Source organism: Hydra viridissima, unplaced genomic scaffold (genome assembly GCF_058129835.1).
Source record: "Hydra viridissima isolate aposymbiotic clone 2 unplaced genomic scaffold, HvirCarnegie_v1 scaffold_9, whole genome shotgun sequence".
NCBI classification, from domain to species: domain Eukaryota; kingdom Metazoa; phylum Cnidaria; class Hydrozoa; order Anthoathecata; family Hydridae; genus Hydra; species Hydra viridissima.
This window is the reverse complement of record NW_028324308.1, coordinates 4,572,228-4,591,734: the sequence shown is the minus strand read 5'-3', so window position 1 is coordinate 4,591,734 and position 19,507 is coordinate 4,572,228. Positions and strand designations below refer to the sequence as shown.

The following is a 19,507-nucleotide window of genomic DNA, read 5'->3' as shown; positions in this document are numbered from 1 at the left end:
AAATGATAATGGCGGTCTGTTTTTTTTTTTCAAGTTTGGTTTCAAGATTGGTCTGGAGCAGACTTGAAAAAATGACTTGAAAATTCAAAAATTCTCGTTTTTCAAGTCTGACTTCAGTTCAAGTTCGCTTCTTGCATTCCGTTCAAGTCAGACTTGAGATTTGAAGGGTGGAATGCAAGAACCGAACTTGAGTCAAGTTCGACTTGAAATCTCAAGTTCGACTTTGTCAAGTCAGACTTGAAAAATTGACTTGAGCGAATGCGTAAACGAGACTTGAAAATTTCAAGTTCGTGCTTGAGAAAGTCGAACTTGAAAAATAGTCGAGGCGTTGAATTTAGGGCGTTTATCGGAAAATGCACTTCGCAACCAATAGCGGTAATGGATTTTTTTTACGGGAAAAACCTTTTACTGAAACAAATTCCGTGTAATGATATTTGTATAGTATACGATTAAATAAAAAGTTTATAACAGTAAAAAAAAAAAAGTTCTTGCTATGTATTTTTCATCAGAAAAACAAATTCATCTTGGCACTTTCAGTTCCAAATCCTAAGTTGTTGGTAAACAACGGTTGGTCATATGTACCACTTAAGTGATCAAGACAATTTCTCTTGATTTCTCCATTTTAACAGATTCCATTTGAATTAAAATACATGGAAATGTTCTAGAAAATGCAGAATCTTATTTTGACGCTTTTTGGGGATGATACTATACTACAATGTATTTTTATTTATCTTTTTACTAATACTTTAATGAAAATAATGGTTTTTTTTTTAAAAATACTGAGAAAATTACTTTAAACAAAATTAGTTTTCTCAATACTAATACTACATAATACTATGTATGTGTGTGTGTGTGTGTATATATATATATATATATATATATATATATATATATATATATATATATATATATATATATATATATATATATATATATATACCTACACATATATATACCATTAACATATGTAAGTATACCATTTACATATGTAAGTCAATAGAGATCACATATGGAGACAGGTCTTCTGAAATTATTGGGCCACTTATAGAAACAGAAAAGAAAACTTTTAAAAACCATTGATAGCATCTTGCTCATTAACACATGAAAAAGAACAAAGTTTAGCGTTAAACAAAAATCTCTTAATAAAAAAAAAATACAAAAAAGCAATATAATGAAATTCATGATCTTGATAAAGAACTAATGCAAAAACAAATAGAAATAGATGATATAAAAAAAAACTCTCTCCAGAAAAAGCAACAATACAAACAAAACTTTGTGAAAATTTTCACAGTTAAAATTTTCACAAAGTTTTAAAAAAGCAACACAACAGAATTATTCTATGTGAGGATTATTATTTTCTAACAATATCAGATCCAAATTGTTTTTGGAATGTTTGAATTTATCACTTTATTTTTTATTGAAATTGTTTTTTTCATATATAATACTATTTTGAAATATAAAATGTAATTCTTTTGAAATAATATGTAGTATAAATATTTGAAAGTAATGTTTTTGTTATTAGACCCTTTATCCATTATCAGACACAAATTTTTTTTTAAAAAAATAAGTCTGAAATTTGACTTTTGCTTTGTTTCTGCAAAAATATCTTTAGTGAATGCTTTAGCACCACATTCTTCATTGCTATTTTGTATTTCATTGCCTCCACAATAATCATTTTGTAGAAGGGCAATGTTGTGAAGCACAAAACAGGATATTATTATAGCTATGGAATTTTGCAGTTTTGTTCCTAAGGGAATGTTAAGACAAGGGTATTGTTTTTTTTTGATATACCAAAACAATATTCAACAACAACATTCAACATGGGTGTACTTCTCATGTTGTAATTGTATCTGATTTCATTTTCATTTTTGGGTTAGAAAAAGTTGTCATTAAATATTGTTTATAAGGATAGCCAGAATCACCTGAAACATGAACATGTTGGCGAGCTTCTAAAACTTGTTTAATAGCTGAGTTAGCAAAAACAAATGAATCCTGAACAATTCCAGGCCATTGAACACAAGCAGATAAAATTTCATATGAAGCACCTGCAATGACCTGGCAATTCAAAAAAAAAATCCCTTTTTGTTTCGATAAATTTCTGCGCTTTCTCCACAAGGAATTATTATAGGAATATGTGTTCATTAATTGCTTCTATACATCCTGGGAATCCTTGAATTTGGTAAAATCTAAATAATGGTTGATAAATATAAATATTTTCTTTATCTAAGAAAAGTTTGAAGTTTGTATGAAATAGCAAAATCAGATATCCATGAAAACTTATAAGCACTTTTGCTAAATTATCAAAAAATCAGCTTCTGTTGGAAACTTTATGTACTGATATCTTTTGTTAGCCATTTGAATTGAAATGTTCTAAACCACTGGACAAACAGTTGAGTTTCAGCTCTTCCAAATCTCCTATTATTCTCTAAAAGAGTTTATTTATTGTTATAATCATTTGTTGGTATAAAATGTTGTTATTTAAAAACGTAATGTAAAATCTACAATAAGAAGGTGCCATTTTCTGATACCGTTTCTTGAATATCTACTCACTTGGAATGACCCAGTAGCATAAAACCGAAATGCAATAGCCAGTTGTTGTACAGTTGAAAGAGGGCACCCTCGATTGTTAACATTGTTGTTAATAATGTCATTAGCTAATATTAAAAAGGTTTTTATTGGAAAATCTGTAGCACCTTTTAAATTCTATACCGTGGTAAACTTCTAAAGGATTAGCTCTGTCAATAATAAACCTTGGTATGTGACTTGGCTTATTTTTTCTTCTTCTTCTTCTAAAATTCAGCTCATATCGATTCATTTTTAAACATTTAAAAAAAAGTTCTTTTAATACTTCATGTAATTGTAACTACTTCTCATGAACTCTCTTTTACTCCTTTTACACGTATCACCTCTTTGTATAACTGCAACTATTTATTACTAAATGGAATTTACTTTTATACTGTATCACAAAAATGTGCCTTAATCAACAGCCTTTTATAATGCTAGGATGTTCGACATTTCAAAAAGCTAATAAACATTTCTAATGGCATCAAAATATGACATGTTGAATCATTACATACGAGTTACAGGATGTTTTAAAAGACACACGTTTTCGCAATGTTAATATTCAGTTTTCTGTAATGAATTCATTTAAAAATATACTTTCACAATGTAACCTTCTAAATTAATTAGGTCAATATGCCCAAGTAACTACTTTTGCTTGTTAAAAACTCATTTTCATACTTGCAAAGGTTGTAATAAGTTATATAGTAATAGTAAAGTTTTGTTACGCATCAGCAAAATGATAATGGCGGTCTGTTTTTTTTTTTCAAGTTTGGTTTCAAGATTGGTCTGGAGCAGACTTGAAAAAATGACTTGAAAATTCAAAAATTCTCGTTTTTCAAGTCTGACTTCAGTTCAAGTTCGCTTCTTGCATTCCGTTCAAGTCAGACTTGAGATTTGAAGTCTGACTTGAAATTTCAAGTTGGGTTCTTGCATTCGGAAGGAATTTTTGCTCTCTCAAGTCTGGTTTGAAGTCAGACTTGAAAAAGGTCTATTTTTAGCGGTTTTCAAGTCTGACTTGAGTTGAAGTTCGCTTTGTGCATTCGCTCAAGTCGCACTTTAGGTTTGAAGTTCGACTTCAAATTTGAAGTTCGGTTCTTGCATTCCACCCTTAAAAATATACTTTCACAATGTAACCTTCTAAATTAATTAGGTCAATATGCCCAAGTAACTACTTTTGCTTGTTAAAGACTCATTTTCATACTTGCAAAGGTTGTAATAAGTTATATAGTAATAGTAAAGTTTTGTTACGCATCAGCAAAATGATAATGGCGGTCTGTTTTTTTTTTCAAGTTTGGTTTCAAGATTGGTCTGGAGCAGACTTGAAAAAATGACTTGAAAATTCAAAAATTCTCGTTTTTCAAGTCTGACTTCAGTTCAAGTTCGCTTCTTGCATTCCGTTCAAGTCAGACTTGAGATTTGAAGTCTGACTTGAAATTTCAAGTCGGGTTCTTGCATTCGGAAGGAATTTTTGCTCTCTCAAGTCTGGTTTGAAGTCAGACTTGAAAACGGTCTATTTTTAGCGGTTTTCAAGTCTGACTTGAGTTGAAGTTCGCTTTGTGCATTCGCTCAAGTCGCGCTTAAGGTTTGAAGTTCGACTTCAAATTTGAAGTTCGGTTCTTGCATTCCACCCTTTATTTCGGAACCGTCCTGATTATTTTAAGGAAATAGTTAGTTTAGATAAATAAACAGTAAATACTTAAATAAAAACCTCATATCATTACTTAAGCTTATGATACTAAAAGAAGTAAGCTAACAAATTTTTTCTTTCGTTATCTTAAAAGGTTTTTCGTATTTCGACAACAATTCTAAGCCAATCTTTAAAAAGTTATAAAAACGATCTTTTGTAGTACATTATAGTATATAATGTTCCATATATTATGCTATAGTATATTCCAGCAAAAAAAAAAAGAATTTGTTGCTAACAACATCTAGACTATAATTACGTTTTCCCCTATTATAGTGAGTACAGTATAAAAATATTATTTACAAAATTTTAATAACTTTTCTAGAACCAATGTAAAGCCCCTAAAGACAAGCCCCAGTTTCCTATTTAAAACAATTTCCTATTTAAAACAATTTTTTAGTTAAATCTCACAATTTTAGTCTCATTTATGCTACCATTTCGAAATTAAATCAAAGAAATAGGTCCAAAAGGAAATTATGCTGCATAATATATGCTAAAATATCATGTTAAGCCATGCTAGTTCTGCATTTTTTAGTTGAAAGTTAGATAAACTGAAATTGAAATTAATTAATCATTTTTTGTTTCATTACTCAAGAACCTTTTTTTTTCCCAAAACTAGGATAGTGCTGCTTGTGGTTTTCAACGTCTTGCTTATTGCGTACTTCTCTGCGGTATTATTTACAATCTGATGAATGAATTTTTCAGCTTCTTAGTTTCCTGGTTGCTCGATCCAATGCTGAATTGGTTTCGCAAGTCAACCTTGTAAGAAAAAAACTCGAAATTTCGAGTTCGAGTTTATTCAATTATCAAACTCGAATCGAATGTGTTTAGTTAATCGAATATATTTCGATTTTCGAACCTTAGTTTAATTATTAGAAAATCTGTCTGCAAAGAAAACACCATGGGCATATTTAAAAGATTTGACATTAGGATAAGTATCCTTTGTTAATGATGATACAAGTTTTGAATAATGAATGTGCAATAAGTTTAGTTTACCTAACTCTAAACCCGACATTATCTGAGTGATACTTGTTATTTTGTTCTACACTTACTACAGCACAGTTATGATTTGAATGATTTTTTTTCTTTTTAATGAGCATTTCAAGTAAATTTCTACTTTTACAGGTTTTGTGCGTAGTGAATCATTTGAATGTTCTTGTTTAACTCATTCAACTCTGTTAGTGAAAACTCAGTACTGATCTTTCATTTATGTCATAATAATTAAACGAATTGAATGTAAAATTACACTAGTTAGTCTAAAGATAAATAGATGTGAATACTAAACGCAACTTACAAAGTTGTCAGTTACATAAAACGCCGATGAATAAAATCATTAAATTAATCTCGAACTCGATCTCAATCGAAATTTTTGCCCCTCTCGATCGAGCTCGATTGAAGATAAAAACTCAAAACTCACACAACTCTACATATTATTCTGTATTTATAAATAAATAAGTCTGTTTTTATAATTTTCATTTATATTAAAAATTTTGATATCACTTAAAATAAATTCTTTTGAATCAACTGAACGTGTTTTGTTGTAATAATTAGTTTCTCTTAAACAATGCACGATTGTTCAAGTGTTTTAGTAAAAGTGTTCTAAAATGGATAAAAGGAAGAAGGAGTACACAGAAGCAGAAAGCGCGAGAGTGCTTGTTTATTCTAAGGAAAGATTCTCTAAAGTAATGATTTCCGAAAGAATGAAAATATCACTTGGTTGCTTGCAAAATACATTGAAGCGCTTTTAAAATACCAGGTCACACGCAGTAAAACAAGATCTGAAAGGCCAAAAAATGTATCAATCAGGCAAGATAGGCAAAAACGGATGTCTTTATCTAATTGAAGACTGATAGCAGAGAAAGTTTGATTGGAGTATAACAAGCAAAATGAAATTCCCAACATCCGCATTAAAAAACCGTTTACGACAGTTTGGCTTGCACAGCCGTATAGCTGCCAGAAAACCACTTTTAAGACTAAAAAAATTAAAAACGAATAATTTAGGCAAAAAAGTAAGATTATTTAGCAGTGGAGCAATGTGAAAATGCACTTTGGATTAGTGATGTGCGAAACCAAGATTTTAAGTTCGAAACGATTCGAAACGAAACTAAGCCACTTTCGTTCGAATTCAAATCGAGTCAAATAAAAAAACTATAGAGTCAAAGTGAATGAAATCAAATAAGAATAGTATCATACAATACAATTACAATATGTAATAATTCAAGTTAAAAAAAATCAAGTCAAGTGCTTTCAATGCAGTGCATAGAATAAAGACTAGGACTAGTATTACATTTACAGTTATAGTTTAACAGATAATACAATACAAATAAAAGTATAATTCTATAATGAATGCAAATGTAATACAGTTATGTAAAGTAGTAGTACATGCATAGGCAATGGTTCCAGAGAGCCTGAGACCTTAATCTACAGTGTACTGTACTAGCTGTGGCTGGCAGTCTGGTTTCGGTACGCTACTGCTATCTGCTTTACTACAAATTTTCGTGAATAAAAGTTAGCTCAGCCACATGCTCAGAGAGCAGATTACATCGCCTTCTTAAAACAATGTTACCAGACGTCAAGTACAATTTTTCCGAATTTTACAGAGGTTGCTGGAATAGCCAATAATATTCTTGAGAATTTCGGCAGACAGTGATAATTAACTTGCCACCAATCAAGTACATTGGCTTTCTTTCCAATAGGAGGTTCAATCATATACACTTTGACCTCACTCCATGCTTACAACAGCATCCTATTCGCAGTTGCTATTTGTAATTATAGCGTTACTTGTGAATAATTGTGTGCGTAAAAGATGTCATTATAGCGTTACTTGTGAATAGTTATGTGCGTAAAGGATATGTCATTATAGCGTTACTTGTAAATAATTGTATGTGTGAAAAGATGTGTGAATGCCTTATAGCATTACTTGTAAATAATTGTATTTGTGAAAAGATATGTGTGAATGCCTAGGGAATGCCTACTTGTAAATAATTGTATGTGTGAAAAGATATGTGTGAATACCTAGGGAATTAACTTGTATATAAATTGTGTTGAATTTTACAAAGATACATCGGCGTTTACGCACAACTAAAAAACGATCTTTTTTATGCGAAACTACACTATTGTAAGCATGCAGTTGAAGTCAACCCATAAACCTCTTGGCTTGCAGGCTGCAGGTGATGTCCGACCATGACCTGAACCAGGACCTGAACCAGGACCAGCACTTCCAAAAGCAGGAGCGGTAGCACCAGCACTAGAAGATGTTCCTACAAAGTATTATGTAATAAAAATAGCTGTAAAACTAAAATAGCAAACAGAAATGAAAACCTATGCATTATTGTTTTATTATTCATCTGTAATTAAATTAAAACACAATGCAGTATTAGGGTGATTCTATTTTTTAGTTTGTCATGCAAACCTTTTCTAAAACATGAATAATTGTATTCTAAGAGCAACTAAATAAAAAATAGTTAAAAATTTGAAAATTTTACTAGGTCAAAAAAAAAAGTTACTTTATGGAAATAAGACAAAATACTTAGGCAAAAAAATTGATAATTTGTATGATATTTTTTTAATTAGCTGAAGTTAATAGTGAATATAATATAAAACTAGTTTAACAATTATTGGTGGATTAGAAATAAAATAACTGTATTCCATTTTCTATTTTAGTTATAATTATATTTACCTAAATATGTCCCACATAAGTGCTAAAGGAGCATTAAAGAGAAAAGCAAACAACTTAACACCACCGTGTTCAAAGGAATCTCGGGAACTGCTTGCTTCAGCAGCGCCTTATGGATTACGGACTAAATCCTTAGCCAATTTCAAGACTATTCCAGAAGTCCGCCACATTCTTGGCTACTATCACCATCTAGCTGACACACGCCCCGCACCACCATCAAGAGCTGTTATGCAAATAATAGCAAAAGATTTGGAGCAGCTCTGGAGTGTGAAATTTAGCATGCCCTCAGTATCCAGAGCTGGCATCACAAAAAAATTGAATGAAGTTGTGAATGCTTATAAATTAAGTTTGAAGAGAAAATCGAATATGGATTTTTTTATGCCATTTGATATCCTTAATAAAAATATAAAGCTGAAGAGGGAAGAGCAGATCTTCTATAATCATCAAATGGATGATAGAAAGAGCTGTGTATTAACCAGCCAAACAGTTGTTGAGCATCCTGCTAACAGGCAGTTGATACCAAAAAACATGGATCTTGATTATGTAGAGCAACTGTACACAGAGTCAAGCTCTGAAAATGATAATAACGTTGATGATTTTCAGCCTTTGTTTGAACGACCCAAACGGAAGTTTAAATCAAAGGTGAGTAATAATAATTTTTGGAAATAAAAAAAGTTTTTTTATTAAATTTATATTAATTTTACTTTTGGTTTAAGGCGATGCCAATTGCCATTATGTGCGCAGAAGCTGGTATCTCAACCCACAAAGGAGTTAGTGTAACTCGCTCATTAAGTTATTTCCATAGTGACATTCCAACTCCAAATCAATCGGCTATTTTCAAAGCTGGTAAAAGGTTGCAAGTCACAACTCTACTTAAACTTAAAGAAGCTTTGTCTGTTCAATTATCCTTTATATTACACTTTGATGGAAAAGGTGTGGCACCATATGATTATGGGATTAAAAAAGTGGAACGCATGGTCATTGCCCTTCAGTCTGATGGACCAATATTTTGGTACATTGGCCTCAAAACATTACATACTAGCGGAACTTCTGAAAATCTAGCCGCTATGATAACGGAAACATTGTTAGAGTATAATGTTGTGCATAAAATATCCCTTATAATTTGTGACACCTGCTCTGTCAATACAGGTTAGTAAAATTAAAATTATTTATTTTTAAATAATAAAAAAAATCCAATTAAATAAGTTATTCCATTTTACTTCAGGTGGATCTTATGATGGTTCTGGTGGAGTAGTAGGGATTTTAAGATCTAAGCTATTTAACAGGCCTGTTCCTTATTATGGATGCAATGCTCACATTTTGGACCTTGTTTTGAAAAAAATGGTAATTTTCCACTTGCCAACACCATCAAAATCGCCTACTCTAACTGACTTTAAGTTCATTCAAAAACTAAAAAATAAGTATCCGCAATTGAAAGAATCATACAATATCCTGCATAAAACACCTCATCCTCCTCCTACTGTAAAAACCTGGAGAGATGATTATAAGCTATTGGCTAGGTTTGTTTTATTAAAAATTATTATTTTCAATATCAATGATTTGTATATGTGATGAATGCGTTGATCCATTTTATTGTTTATTTTTCCAGGTTATGTATTGCATTTAGGCACTATTTGGACACCAATATTTTACCCAAACTGCAGCTACCAACGAAATTACCAAGTTCTCACTCAGCAAGGTGGAACAGCAGAGCAATATATGTCTTGTTAGGCTACTTTCTACTTCCTGAAGAACGACCATTATTGAAAGAAATAGCTAAGTTTATTAGCTGTTCTTGGTCACTTGCATGGTTTAAAATGAGAGAGGAACCCAACTGGGAAAACATAAAAGAAACTACATCAAGTTGCATTAAAGCCCAAGAAGCTCTGACAAGACATATTCTTGGTGTTAAAATCTCATTCAAGAATGTGCATCGAACAAATGAGGTAGCTGAGAGAGGACTCCGAGCTATGGACATCCGATGTTCCCGGGCTAAGTCTGATGATGCTCTTGAGAGACTTTTTTTAACAGAAATGTTTATGCAAATGTCGAATAAAAAATAACTTCACTTTATAAACTTTGTCGTATTTCTTTTGCTTATGTATAAAATAAAAAAAGACTAAAAAAAAGAAATAATTTTGTCTTATTTCCATAAAGTAACTTTTTTTTTGACCTAGTAAAATTTTCAAATTTTTAACTATTTTTTATTTAGTTGCTCTTAGAATACAATTATTCATGTTTTAGAAAAGGTTTGCATGACAAACTAAAAAATAGAATCACCCTATGCAGTATATCTGAAAGCTAAATCTGAACTGCAGGCCATTACCATTACCATCAAGTCTTAATCTGTGTTAATCACGTAACATAAAACGTAATAATTTTGGAACTGTACCTTGAATTAAGTTCGTGTCATAGTCGCTCAAGTTAACATGTCCACCTCCACCAACAACAGTACCGCCACGAGATCGGAAATCCTTAGAGTACTGATGAAGACTGTTTACAACAGTAGCTTGCTGTTGTTCAGAGAAGAAGATGGATTTGTAGCGTGGATCAAGAAATGTACACGCTGCATCAGGCAAAGCTGATATGAATTGCAGAAATCGTCGGTCTAGTTTTGACTTTAATTTTCGAGCAAGAAGTACACCATAACCCTTATGTGAAGGATCATTGATGAATCGCTGCATTTACTGATTTAAGCCATGCAAAGCTGGAATTTTCATAGACGACGTTAGGTAGTTCTTGCCACATAATTCTCTACTTGTTTGTTCAAGTGGAGCAAGAATTGTGTGAAAGCCTTCAGCAAGCTTCCATTCTGTATTAGTCAAATTATCAATTTTTTCACTTATTACTAGCTCTGCAGATGTAGCATCCTTTTCTTCGCATAATCTCTTCAGCAAAAAATAATTGGAGTTCCACCTAATAGCAACATTGATTATCAGTTCTCGTTCTGGCTTTCCTAATCGCTTCTGCTCTCTGTGCAAATTCTGTGTAGCCTGGCAGGCATGGTGATAATGTGACACAATACGACGGCGTTTGGAAAGGACAGTCTGCATTCCATCAATTTCACTCACGGCATCATTGATGGTAAAGTGTGATCAAAACAAAAAGATCATAAAATGATTGTGAGAGATTCATGGCGCTCTTCATATTACTGCCACTATCACGCAATGCATAAATTGGAACAGTCTGAGGAAGTTCCCAATTATCAATAGCCTTGTCTAAAGATTCAAGAATGCTTTCACCGGTATGTTCTCCTGGAAACGGCTTGTTTTCTAATACAAATGTCTTAAATTCAGGACTTACATATGACAGACAGAAAGAAATAATTGGATCTTGCGCCCTCGAAGTCCACAGGTCAGTCGTGAATGAATATGAAGGAATATCTTCAAAATCTCGATATATTTTATTTGCGGTTTTCTGTTTTACACTACAATATAACTCAGGTACAACTGATCTTGAAAACGTAGTTCTGCTTGGCATTAGATATTGTGGTTCCATTAATTTCATCAGTTCTTTGAATCTTCTGCCTTCTACAAAGTCGTATGGCAACATGTCTAGAGCAAGCATGAGACTAACCGAATTCGTTATAGCGATGGCATTTGAATGACTAGACGACCAATGTGCTTTTTTATTAAAAAGATCATCAATTTTACTTTGCTTCTTTTTTTCATTTTTTAGTTCTTGTTCTGCAAATTTTCTTTTACGATTCTCTTCATTTCTCGCTACACACTCTTTATGCGCTTTCGGATGAGCAGCACGTAAGTGAGCATAAAGACCTGTTGTTGCTCCAGTTGGACACTGAACAAATAACTTGCGTGTTCCTATTTTGCAAATGCCTATAATTCTATTAGCATTCCTTTTTTGCCTACTAAAAAATTCCCGGACAATACTTCGACAATTACCATCGTTACTATCCACCATAGTGGTACTGTATAACTTGTTTCTTTCATTTTTAAACGATAAAATTCGATTAACCTTGGGTTCGCTTTGAAACAAAGATACTAAACTTCAAAAATTCAAATGGTTCAAAACGAATCTAAAAGTCAGTTTTGAATTCGCAATCGAAGTTTCGAATTTCGCACATCACTACTTTGGATAGATGGGTCCAAATTTTAAATATTTGGTTCAAAGCGCCGAATAATCATAGGTTTCCTGGGGTAAAGTTTTCCTGGGGTAAAGGTTTCCTGGGGTGAAGTTTTCTAAAAATTTTTAGGCCCAACAGTAAAACATGGGGTCAGTGATGGTTTGGAGTTGTTTTGATAACAATAATATGGGGCTGTTGAATAAAATTGAGGCAGTAATGACCAAAGAGATATAAAGACATTCTCAAAACGAGATTATTTTCTTAAAAAATTGTTTTTATACAAGATAACGATCTAAAGCATAAAAGTAAACTGTGTACAGACTATTAAAAAGAATCATAAGATCGCGAAGTCCTGACTCCAATAAATTGACCTCTCCAATCTCCAGAACTCAACCAGATTGAGTTGTTATGGGATGAACTGAATAGGAAGGAAAGAGGATAGTTTAACCTCTAAAAAGATGTCCTGGAATCTCTTGAAAAACTGATCGCCGAAATCTGCGCTGAAGTTATCAAAAACTGTGGAAAATATTTTGGCGAAGCTAAAAATTTTTTATAATAACGGTTATAAATTTTAGAGATTGCGTGCAATAAACTATCTGCTTAGTGACATTTTATATATTATTTTATGGCTTTAGTGCATATAAATTGATAAAAAAAATAATATGAATATTAAGCTGTTACCTGTAACAAATTTTAAACATAAAGCTGAGACTAAATTTTGAAATAAGTCGCTCTACGGTTCTGAACCAGAAATATTGTATAGCCGTAATAAGTAAAGTTCATTAGTAGTCTGTTTTGCCGTTTTCTCTGCTATGGAAAGCGGGCATACATAAATAACATGGCTGGATCATTTTGCTCACGTTGTTCAAACATAGCAAGAAATGCATTTTCTTCAAATGTTTGTGGTATTAAGAGAACAGTTATCAGAAAAAGATTTTACGTTAGTGATTTTGATGTTACACGTGATGTCTTGAAATCAAAAGCTTCAGATCATAGAGGACAAATAAATCATCATTTTGAAAGAAATGATGTTCAAGATATTCTAAAAAGGTTAACTGGCTTTGATCTTAATATCATATTTAAACCTCGAAAAATCCCTCTTGAACTACCAAAATATCAGGTTATGACGGAGCAAGAGATTAAAATGGTTTGTAGTTCATGCTTTTTGTTGGAAATACTGCTCATGTTACATAGGTTTGCTTTTCCTATGTTTTATAAGTGTTACTAACTAAATATAGAGAATGTATATGTATGATACCTAATACTGATATCAAATTTATGTATATATTTATTTAATACTCATAAAAGAGTATGAATATGTATATATGGCCTGCCAAAAATGGGGTAAAATCAATTTTTTTCTAAAAATAGCATTTAAAGAATAAGGAAATAGGCTTCAGAGTAAGTGATATCTTTTTTTAGGAATTTAAAAAGAAAGATGAAATAGTTTTTTGTTTTTTTTGTTAACCTCAAAATAGTTTTTTTATTGAGAGAAAAAAAACTTTAGAGACTAGAATCTGCTGATCTTTCTTCAAATAGTTAATAACTGGCGATTTCACATCCTGAAATCAACTGATACAAAAAAACTGCCATTAATCTGGCTTCATGATAAATCTTTAATTTTTTTTTTTTTTTTCATCTCTTCATACTGAATATTTTGATAGAAAGGTAGTTATCTTACAAGATACTTGTTATTATTTTGAAACAGGTTTTAATCTACTGCTGATTAGATGTTGATAATTTCTTAGAAGTAGTCCATTAGAAGGGAGTTGGTTCTAGTTCAAAAGTATTACTATTAAACATAGGTACTGCAGCATTCTGTTCATTGATTGAAAATTTAGTATTAACCAGTTCTGGTTATTCGTTTGTCAAAATGATGGGTTTGGAATGAAGAAAATAATGTTGAAAAAAAAGGCTAATTTCTCAAATTTCAGATTTCTATTTCCAGCACTAATCTCAATCAAGAAAAAAAGAAAATTTAATGAACCTCTGATATCATAACAGGCTGTAAAAGTTAAGATACAGCATGTATTTTGTTTTTTTGTTAAAGTGTTGTCATCCTGTTGGAGTGTATGTGTTTGTGTGTATGTATATATATATATATATATATATATATATATATATATATATATATATATATATATATATATATATATATATATATATATATACATACATACATACATACATACATACATACATACATACATACATACATATACATATACATTGTTACAGCTTATTCCTCACAGAATGTGCTGTATTTAAGCTCAATCTTTTTGGAATATGTATTGATTCCTTCTAGTGTGGTGTTGTTAATTTTTTTGGATTTTCTTTCACCTATTGTATGTGCTGCACATACTGAGGTCCTTTAATAAAAGCTTCACACATGTCTAATGACTGTGTCAATTGCTACTTGTTAAAAGTGAATTTTTTTTTTTTTCTAACAAGTTTTTTTATACTTGAGAGAAAGTTTCATTGATGAAAGTTTCATTTCAAAGTTTGGGATTTTCTGAAAATTTTTTAATAATTTGTCAAATGCAGCACTCAGGCACTAGTTGTTTCAATTCACATGTCAGTGATATTTTCATTAATGTGAAGTAAAATAAGAAGTAAAAATAATTGATTTCGTTAATGTGAATAAAAACTAATATTAGGAATTATCTGAAGAATGAAAATTGAAATAGAATTGAATGTAAGCATCAAAAAATGAAAATAGGAATAGAATTAAGAATTATTACCGAACGAAAATTATTGAATATTAAAAAAATTTTAATATGATAGTTTGTTTTTTTTTTTTGACAATTAATTTACAAATTTTACATATTTGCTTTAAAATTGGCGCACATGTTAGACCATAACGATTATATTTGGAATGATTACAGAATGTATCATTGGACCACAAAACTGGTCACGTGCTTGCCATTATGTTAACTATAAACTTTTTCAAAAAAATTTGTGTCGTTAAGACTACTAATTGCTGTAAAGTTTGATAGAATTAAAATATAAACTGAATTAGTAACTGAAATAAGAAGTAAAATTATTGAAATCATAAGAACTGAACTGAAATTTATTTCATCAGAACTGCTTCAAAACAAGTAAAATTAAAATTAGAAATTAAATCAATGCTACAAGAACTAAGTAAAAATGGAAATTGAAATTATATTTAGAACTTAAATATCACTGTCACATGCTGTTGTGAAAACGCAGTAAAACCTAAAATGGTGTGAATTTCATCAAGACAGTGTCAACAGCTTATTTGCCATGTTCAAGTATCCTAAATATGATCAAATGTGTTTGTTTTTTTTTTAAAAAAATTTGATTTCACCCCCTGTTGATCAGGCTACTCACATACACATGCACTCTCTTTGTTAAAATAATATTTTTAGTATTATTAATTTTATATCATAAATAGAAATTTTGAAAGAAAGGGTATATATATTTATGTGCATTCTAATAGAGGAGTTCTTAACGCAATTTTTGTATTAATTTTATGAGCATTTTATGTCTAGCAATCTAAATGTGTACTAAACACTGAAATCTTATGTGTCCTATCCTCCCTACTACTCAAAATTAAGTCAAGACAATATTCTTTGATAAAAAGTTACCTTCTTATCATATTTAGTCACATAATGGTGTGCATATGATATGTATGATTTCATTTATTTTAGGAAGAACAAAAAGCTATAGCAGAAGGGGAAAAGCGTTTAAAAATGCCTGATGTCATGAATAAGAGAAAACCTATCAATATTCAACTTAGTGTTAATCCTGAACTGATTGATATGGATGAAGATGGTGCAGATTATATATTCACTGATATTAGTACTTCTAAAGACAAAAATGTATATAATTTGTGTGAACTCTTTTTTTACAGGACTTAAAATATGTATTATTAGATGTTATTTGCGTATATGTACTAATATGCTACAATCTAATAAATGTGATTTTTTCTTTAAGATATCAGTCAGTTGGTAGCTTAGAACTTATGTAAATAATCATTTATTCAGAGTTTTAAATATGCATAAAATTTATTTTGTTTATAAAATTATTAGAATCGTGCAGTGCTTGTTCGTAAAAATGCAACTGGCATTTTACGAGAGGGAAGCTGGGATGAGCGTGATAGAATGGAGTTTATGTATTGGCCAAAAGAAGGGCAACATCATGAAATTTTACCAATGCTTCAAGATCAATACTTACCAGTAAGTTATGGTTTTTTTTTACCAATCAAACTTAAGCTCATACTCTAGCTGATAAACTTATATCATGCATTTTTATAAGAAATTTAAATGTTGATTTTATAAGAAGGAAAAATTTATCTATTTACGTCTATAAAATATTGTCTATTTTTATATTCTCTATAAAACTAAAAGCAAAGTTTAAAAGTACATAATATACTTTATAGATTTAAATTAAATAAACCAAAACTCAAAGTAACACTCAACACTCAAAGTGTTTTTCTCTACATAAATATTTTTTTTTTGGTTTTGATTTTCTAGACTGTTTTTGAACAAAACAGACATTTGGATGTTTTGGATATTATCAATATTCAATGTTCTCCTGATGCTCCAGACTACATAAGAGTAGGTTTTGTTAAATGTTGTACAACTAAAATATTTTAGTGAGCTGTTAAAAACATCAAATTTTTCTCAGTTATTTTGTTTGATAATATAAATTTTCAACAAATAAAATCTCAGTTGTTGGTGCTGAAACTTGATATATAGATTCTTGCTGTTTTTTTTTTTTAATTTTGTTTGTTTGTTTTAATTTTCTTTTATAGAAAAGCATCAAACATTTTCTTTTTTCTCCCTTTGAGTGTTAAAAATATTTGGTGAAAGAACATAGTAGTCTGCAAATATTTTGTAAATTTTATTATAATTTAAGTTTATCAAGCAGAAGAAACATTTGCTTTAGGTTGTTTTTTATGTTTTCTATCTTTGGACAGTTAATCTTATGATAATAGTGGCAAAAAGAAAATCTTAGCAGTTACTTTTTCAACATTTGCTCCAATATCATTTAATAATTTGTTGCTACTATTATTACTATTGTTATTACTATTATTATTATTATTATTATTATTGTTATTATTATTATTATTATTATTATTATTATTATTATTATTATTATTATTATTATTATTATTATTATTATTATTATTATTATTATTATTATTATTATTATTATTGTTGTTGTTATATTTTCATTGTTATTATTATTATTATTATTATTATTATTATTATTATTATTATTATATTTTTATTGTTATTTTTATTATTTTTATTGTTATTTTTATAGTAATAATTTACTATTATTGTTATTATTGCTGTTGTTGCTATTCTTTTTATTACTAATCTTTTTATTGTTGTTGTTATTGTTATTATTGTTATTGTTATTGTTACTTTTATCTATAGATTTTTGTCAGGTTTTTCATTTATTTGTATTGTGTGTGTGTGTGGATTTATATTTATCTTATTAAATATTTTGTTTCATTTTTATTTTAAAATATTTTAATTTTCTTCTGTTTCCCAGCCTCCTCTCCTTTGTCATTGTTGCTCTTTTTTATTTTCATTTTTTAAATACATAGAATTTACAGAGCATGTTATACTAAGTTGTTTTTTAGTTTGTTGTTTTAATTTTTTTGTTTGTTTGTTTGTTTTAGGTACATGAAAGAGTGTATAATGACATTGATAAACGTCAGCTATATGAGCTGTTACATTCAACATGTCATTATGGTGGAATGGTTTTCTTTTTTGTGAAAAACAACAAATTTCATTCATTCTTAAATTTCCTCTTGGAAAAGAAAAGGTACTTTTTTTCTAACTTGCACATGATTAATGATAAACCATGATCATTTACAATTGCTGCATAATCACTTTATTTTTTTAAATCTTTTTCTCTTTTTTGTAGAATTCATGATGCTGTTGATTTAATTAAACTTTATTCAATTGTGCACAGTGTTGCAATAAAATCTGATGGGATAGCGCTACTAAAGGTTTAATTTTATTAAATCACTTTGTTTGTTGCTTTGCTTTCTTGTATTTAGTAACCCTCTCCTTTTTTCTAGGAGTATTTAAGTGAGCACAAGTTAATGGATTCTTTTGATTTGTTATTCAAAGCAACAGAAGGGAAAGAAGCCATTTCTGCTTGAAGAATCTTCAAATTTCTTGTTTAATTTCAGGAAAAATCCGTGTGTGTTTTCTAACTTTTATAATGCTCCAAAAGTTATAAATAGTCCTAAACTTAAAGGATTGTTAACGCAAAACCAATAAATTACTTTTTTAATTTTTAAAAAAGTTTTTTTCTTTGGATCTTGTTAAAAATCACTTTTAGTTTTTTTAAACAAATTAGGAAACAAACAAAAGTTTTAATATTATGTTTTTCCTTTTAAAGAAAAATTTTTTTTTATTTATCTCAGATAGCAGAGAGTTTTGTTACCATTTTCTGTCGTCTTAGCACTGTCTATGCTAATTTCTGATAGGGCTGAACTGATTTTCTGATAGTCTGCTGAACTGACTTAAACAATGTCTAATGGCATTTTATCTATAGGGTAAAATCTACCTATAATTTATAAATTTTTGAAATAATCATGTTTAAATGTTATGTTTTTCAAACAAGCTATTAAAAATTTTCTTTGGCCTTGTTTTATAATTTCTAAAACTGATACAAAACTGCCTGCTGCTTAAAAGGTTTTTAGAATGATGTTTTGTTTTTCTAAGCATGAAAGTTTTGTTTAGCAAAAAACTTATGGAAAATTCAATAGAATACTTTGGCTTCACATTAAATCATGTAATTGAAAAGATACGTACATTGACTTATCAGATAGTTAATTCAAGCATTGATGCTTTTACGAAGGACTTTAAACAATCTATTTCTGATGAAACAAAAGAATGTTCAAAGGTCAAGATGAGTCGTATTATTGATATTCATATTAATCAACTTGAAACCTACTTGGTGAAATCTAAATTGTTTGAAATCAAAGATGATATAATTCTACCCGATGAAGAAAATTCTGCTTTTTATGATGAGCAGGATAGTGAGTTTGATGAGCGGATTAAAATTGTTCAACAGAAAAAATACCTGTGCAATCTTATCCGCCAAAAGATTTCGCAAGTAGATGAAGCAATAAAATGCCTTGATGGGATCAAGCATTTGCTGAGCAAATGAAAGAGAAAAAAAAAGATAAATGTCAGATTTTCTTTTTCTTTTTTTAATCATTTTTCTCTGTTTATTGTAACCTATAAGCTGTTGAGTTTATGATGAAATCTAGATAAATAGTTTATAGAATTTAATAATAGTATTTAATATGTGATTGTGATTTGAATTGGATGTTAGTTAGCATACACAAAAAGTCCTATTTGAATTTATTATTGTATTGTAATAATTGAATATTCTGAATAATTTTAAAATAGTTTATTTTACGGATTATTGTACAAGAGAACTTTTTATTGAACATATATGTTTTTTGAAATTGTCAACATTTTTTGGCTTTAAAATCATTTTCTAT

General features: G+C 29.8%; 2 protein-coding genes and 1 pseudogene across 4 annotated transcripts; 2 read left to right on the top strand and 1 right to left on the bottom strand.

The window, feature by feature from the left end:
• The first annotated feature begins 7,867 nt into the window (after positions 1–7,867).
• On the top strand, positions 7,868–10,050 carry LOC149883663 (uncharacterized). Of its 2 annotated transcripts, none has more exons than XM_090098784.1 (4): positions 7,868–8,564; positions 8,639–9,071; positions 9,148–9,442; positions 9,550–10,050. In XM_090098784.1, the coding sequence occupies exons 1-4, from the start codon at positions 7,932–7,934 to the stop codon at positions 9,983–9,985; spliced, it is 1,797 nt and encodes a 598-aa protein (XP_089954910.1). In that variant the 5' UTR covers positions 7,868–7,931; the 3' UTR covers positions 9,986–10,050. The 2 variants fall into 2 exon arrangements, with proteins under 2 accessions (XP_089954910.1, XP_089954909.1); XM_090098783.1 differs by having other exon boundaries at positions 9,532–10,047.
• Positions 10,051–10,273: 223 nt separating this feature from the next.
• LOC149883662 (zinc finger BED domain-containing protein 4-like) lies at positions 10,274–10,975 on the bottom strand (annotated as a pseudogene).
• A 1,809-nt stretch (positions 10,976–12,784) lies between these two features.
• On the top strand, positions 12,785–19,471 carry LOC145185084 (small ribosomal subunit protein mS22-like). Of its 2 annotated transcripts, none has more exons than XM_090098804.1 (7): positions 12,785–13,153; positions 15,678–15,848; positions 16,059–16,205; positions 16,503–16,586; positions 17,663–17,808; positions 17,911–17,995; positions 18,068–19,471. In XM_090098804.1, exons 1-7 carry the CDS (start codon positions 12,845–12,847, stop codon positions 18,149–18,151), a joined length of 1,026 nt encoding a protein of 341 aa, XP_089954930.1. In that variant the 5' UTR covers positions 12,785–12,844; the 3' UTR covers positions 18,152–19,471. The 2 variants fall into 2 exon arrangements, with proteins under 2 accessions (XP_089954930.1, XP_089954931.1); XM_090098805.1 differs by having other exon boundaries at positions 13,062–13,200.
• Positions 19,472–19,507: the final 36 nt, after the last annotated feature.

Bases quoted from the DNA above. Each gene is read 5' to 3' on its own strand.
- LOC149883663 (XM_090098783.1), top strand. From the start codon at position 7,932: ATGTCCCACATAAGTGCTAAAGGAGCATTAAAGAGAAAAGCAAACAAC. The intron at 8,565-8,638 runs GTGAGTAATAAT...TTTTGGTTTAAG, and splicing joins AACGGAAGTTTAAATCAAAG to GCGATGCCAATTGCCATTAT. The intron at 9,443-9,531 runs GTTTGTTTTATT...TTATTTTTCCAG, and splicing joins GATTATAAGCTATTGGCTAG to GTTATGTATTGCATTTAGGC.
- LOC145185084 (XM_090098804.1), top strand. From the start codon at position 12,845: ATGGCTGGATCATTTTGCTCACGTTGTTCAAACATAGCAAGAAATGCA. The intron at 13,154-15,677 runs GTTTGTAGTTCA...CATTTATTTTAG, and splicing joins CGGAGCAAGAGATTAAAATG to GAAGAACAAAAAGCTATAGC. The intron at 15,849-16,058 runs GTATATAATTTG...TAAAATTATTAG, and splicing joins GTACTTCTAAAGACAAAAAT to AATCGTGCAGTGCTTGTTCG.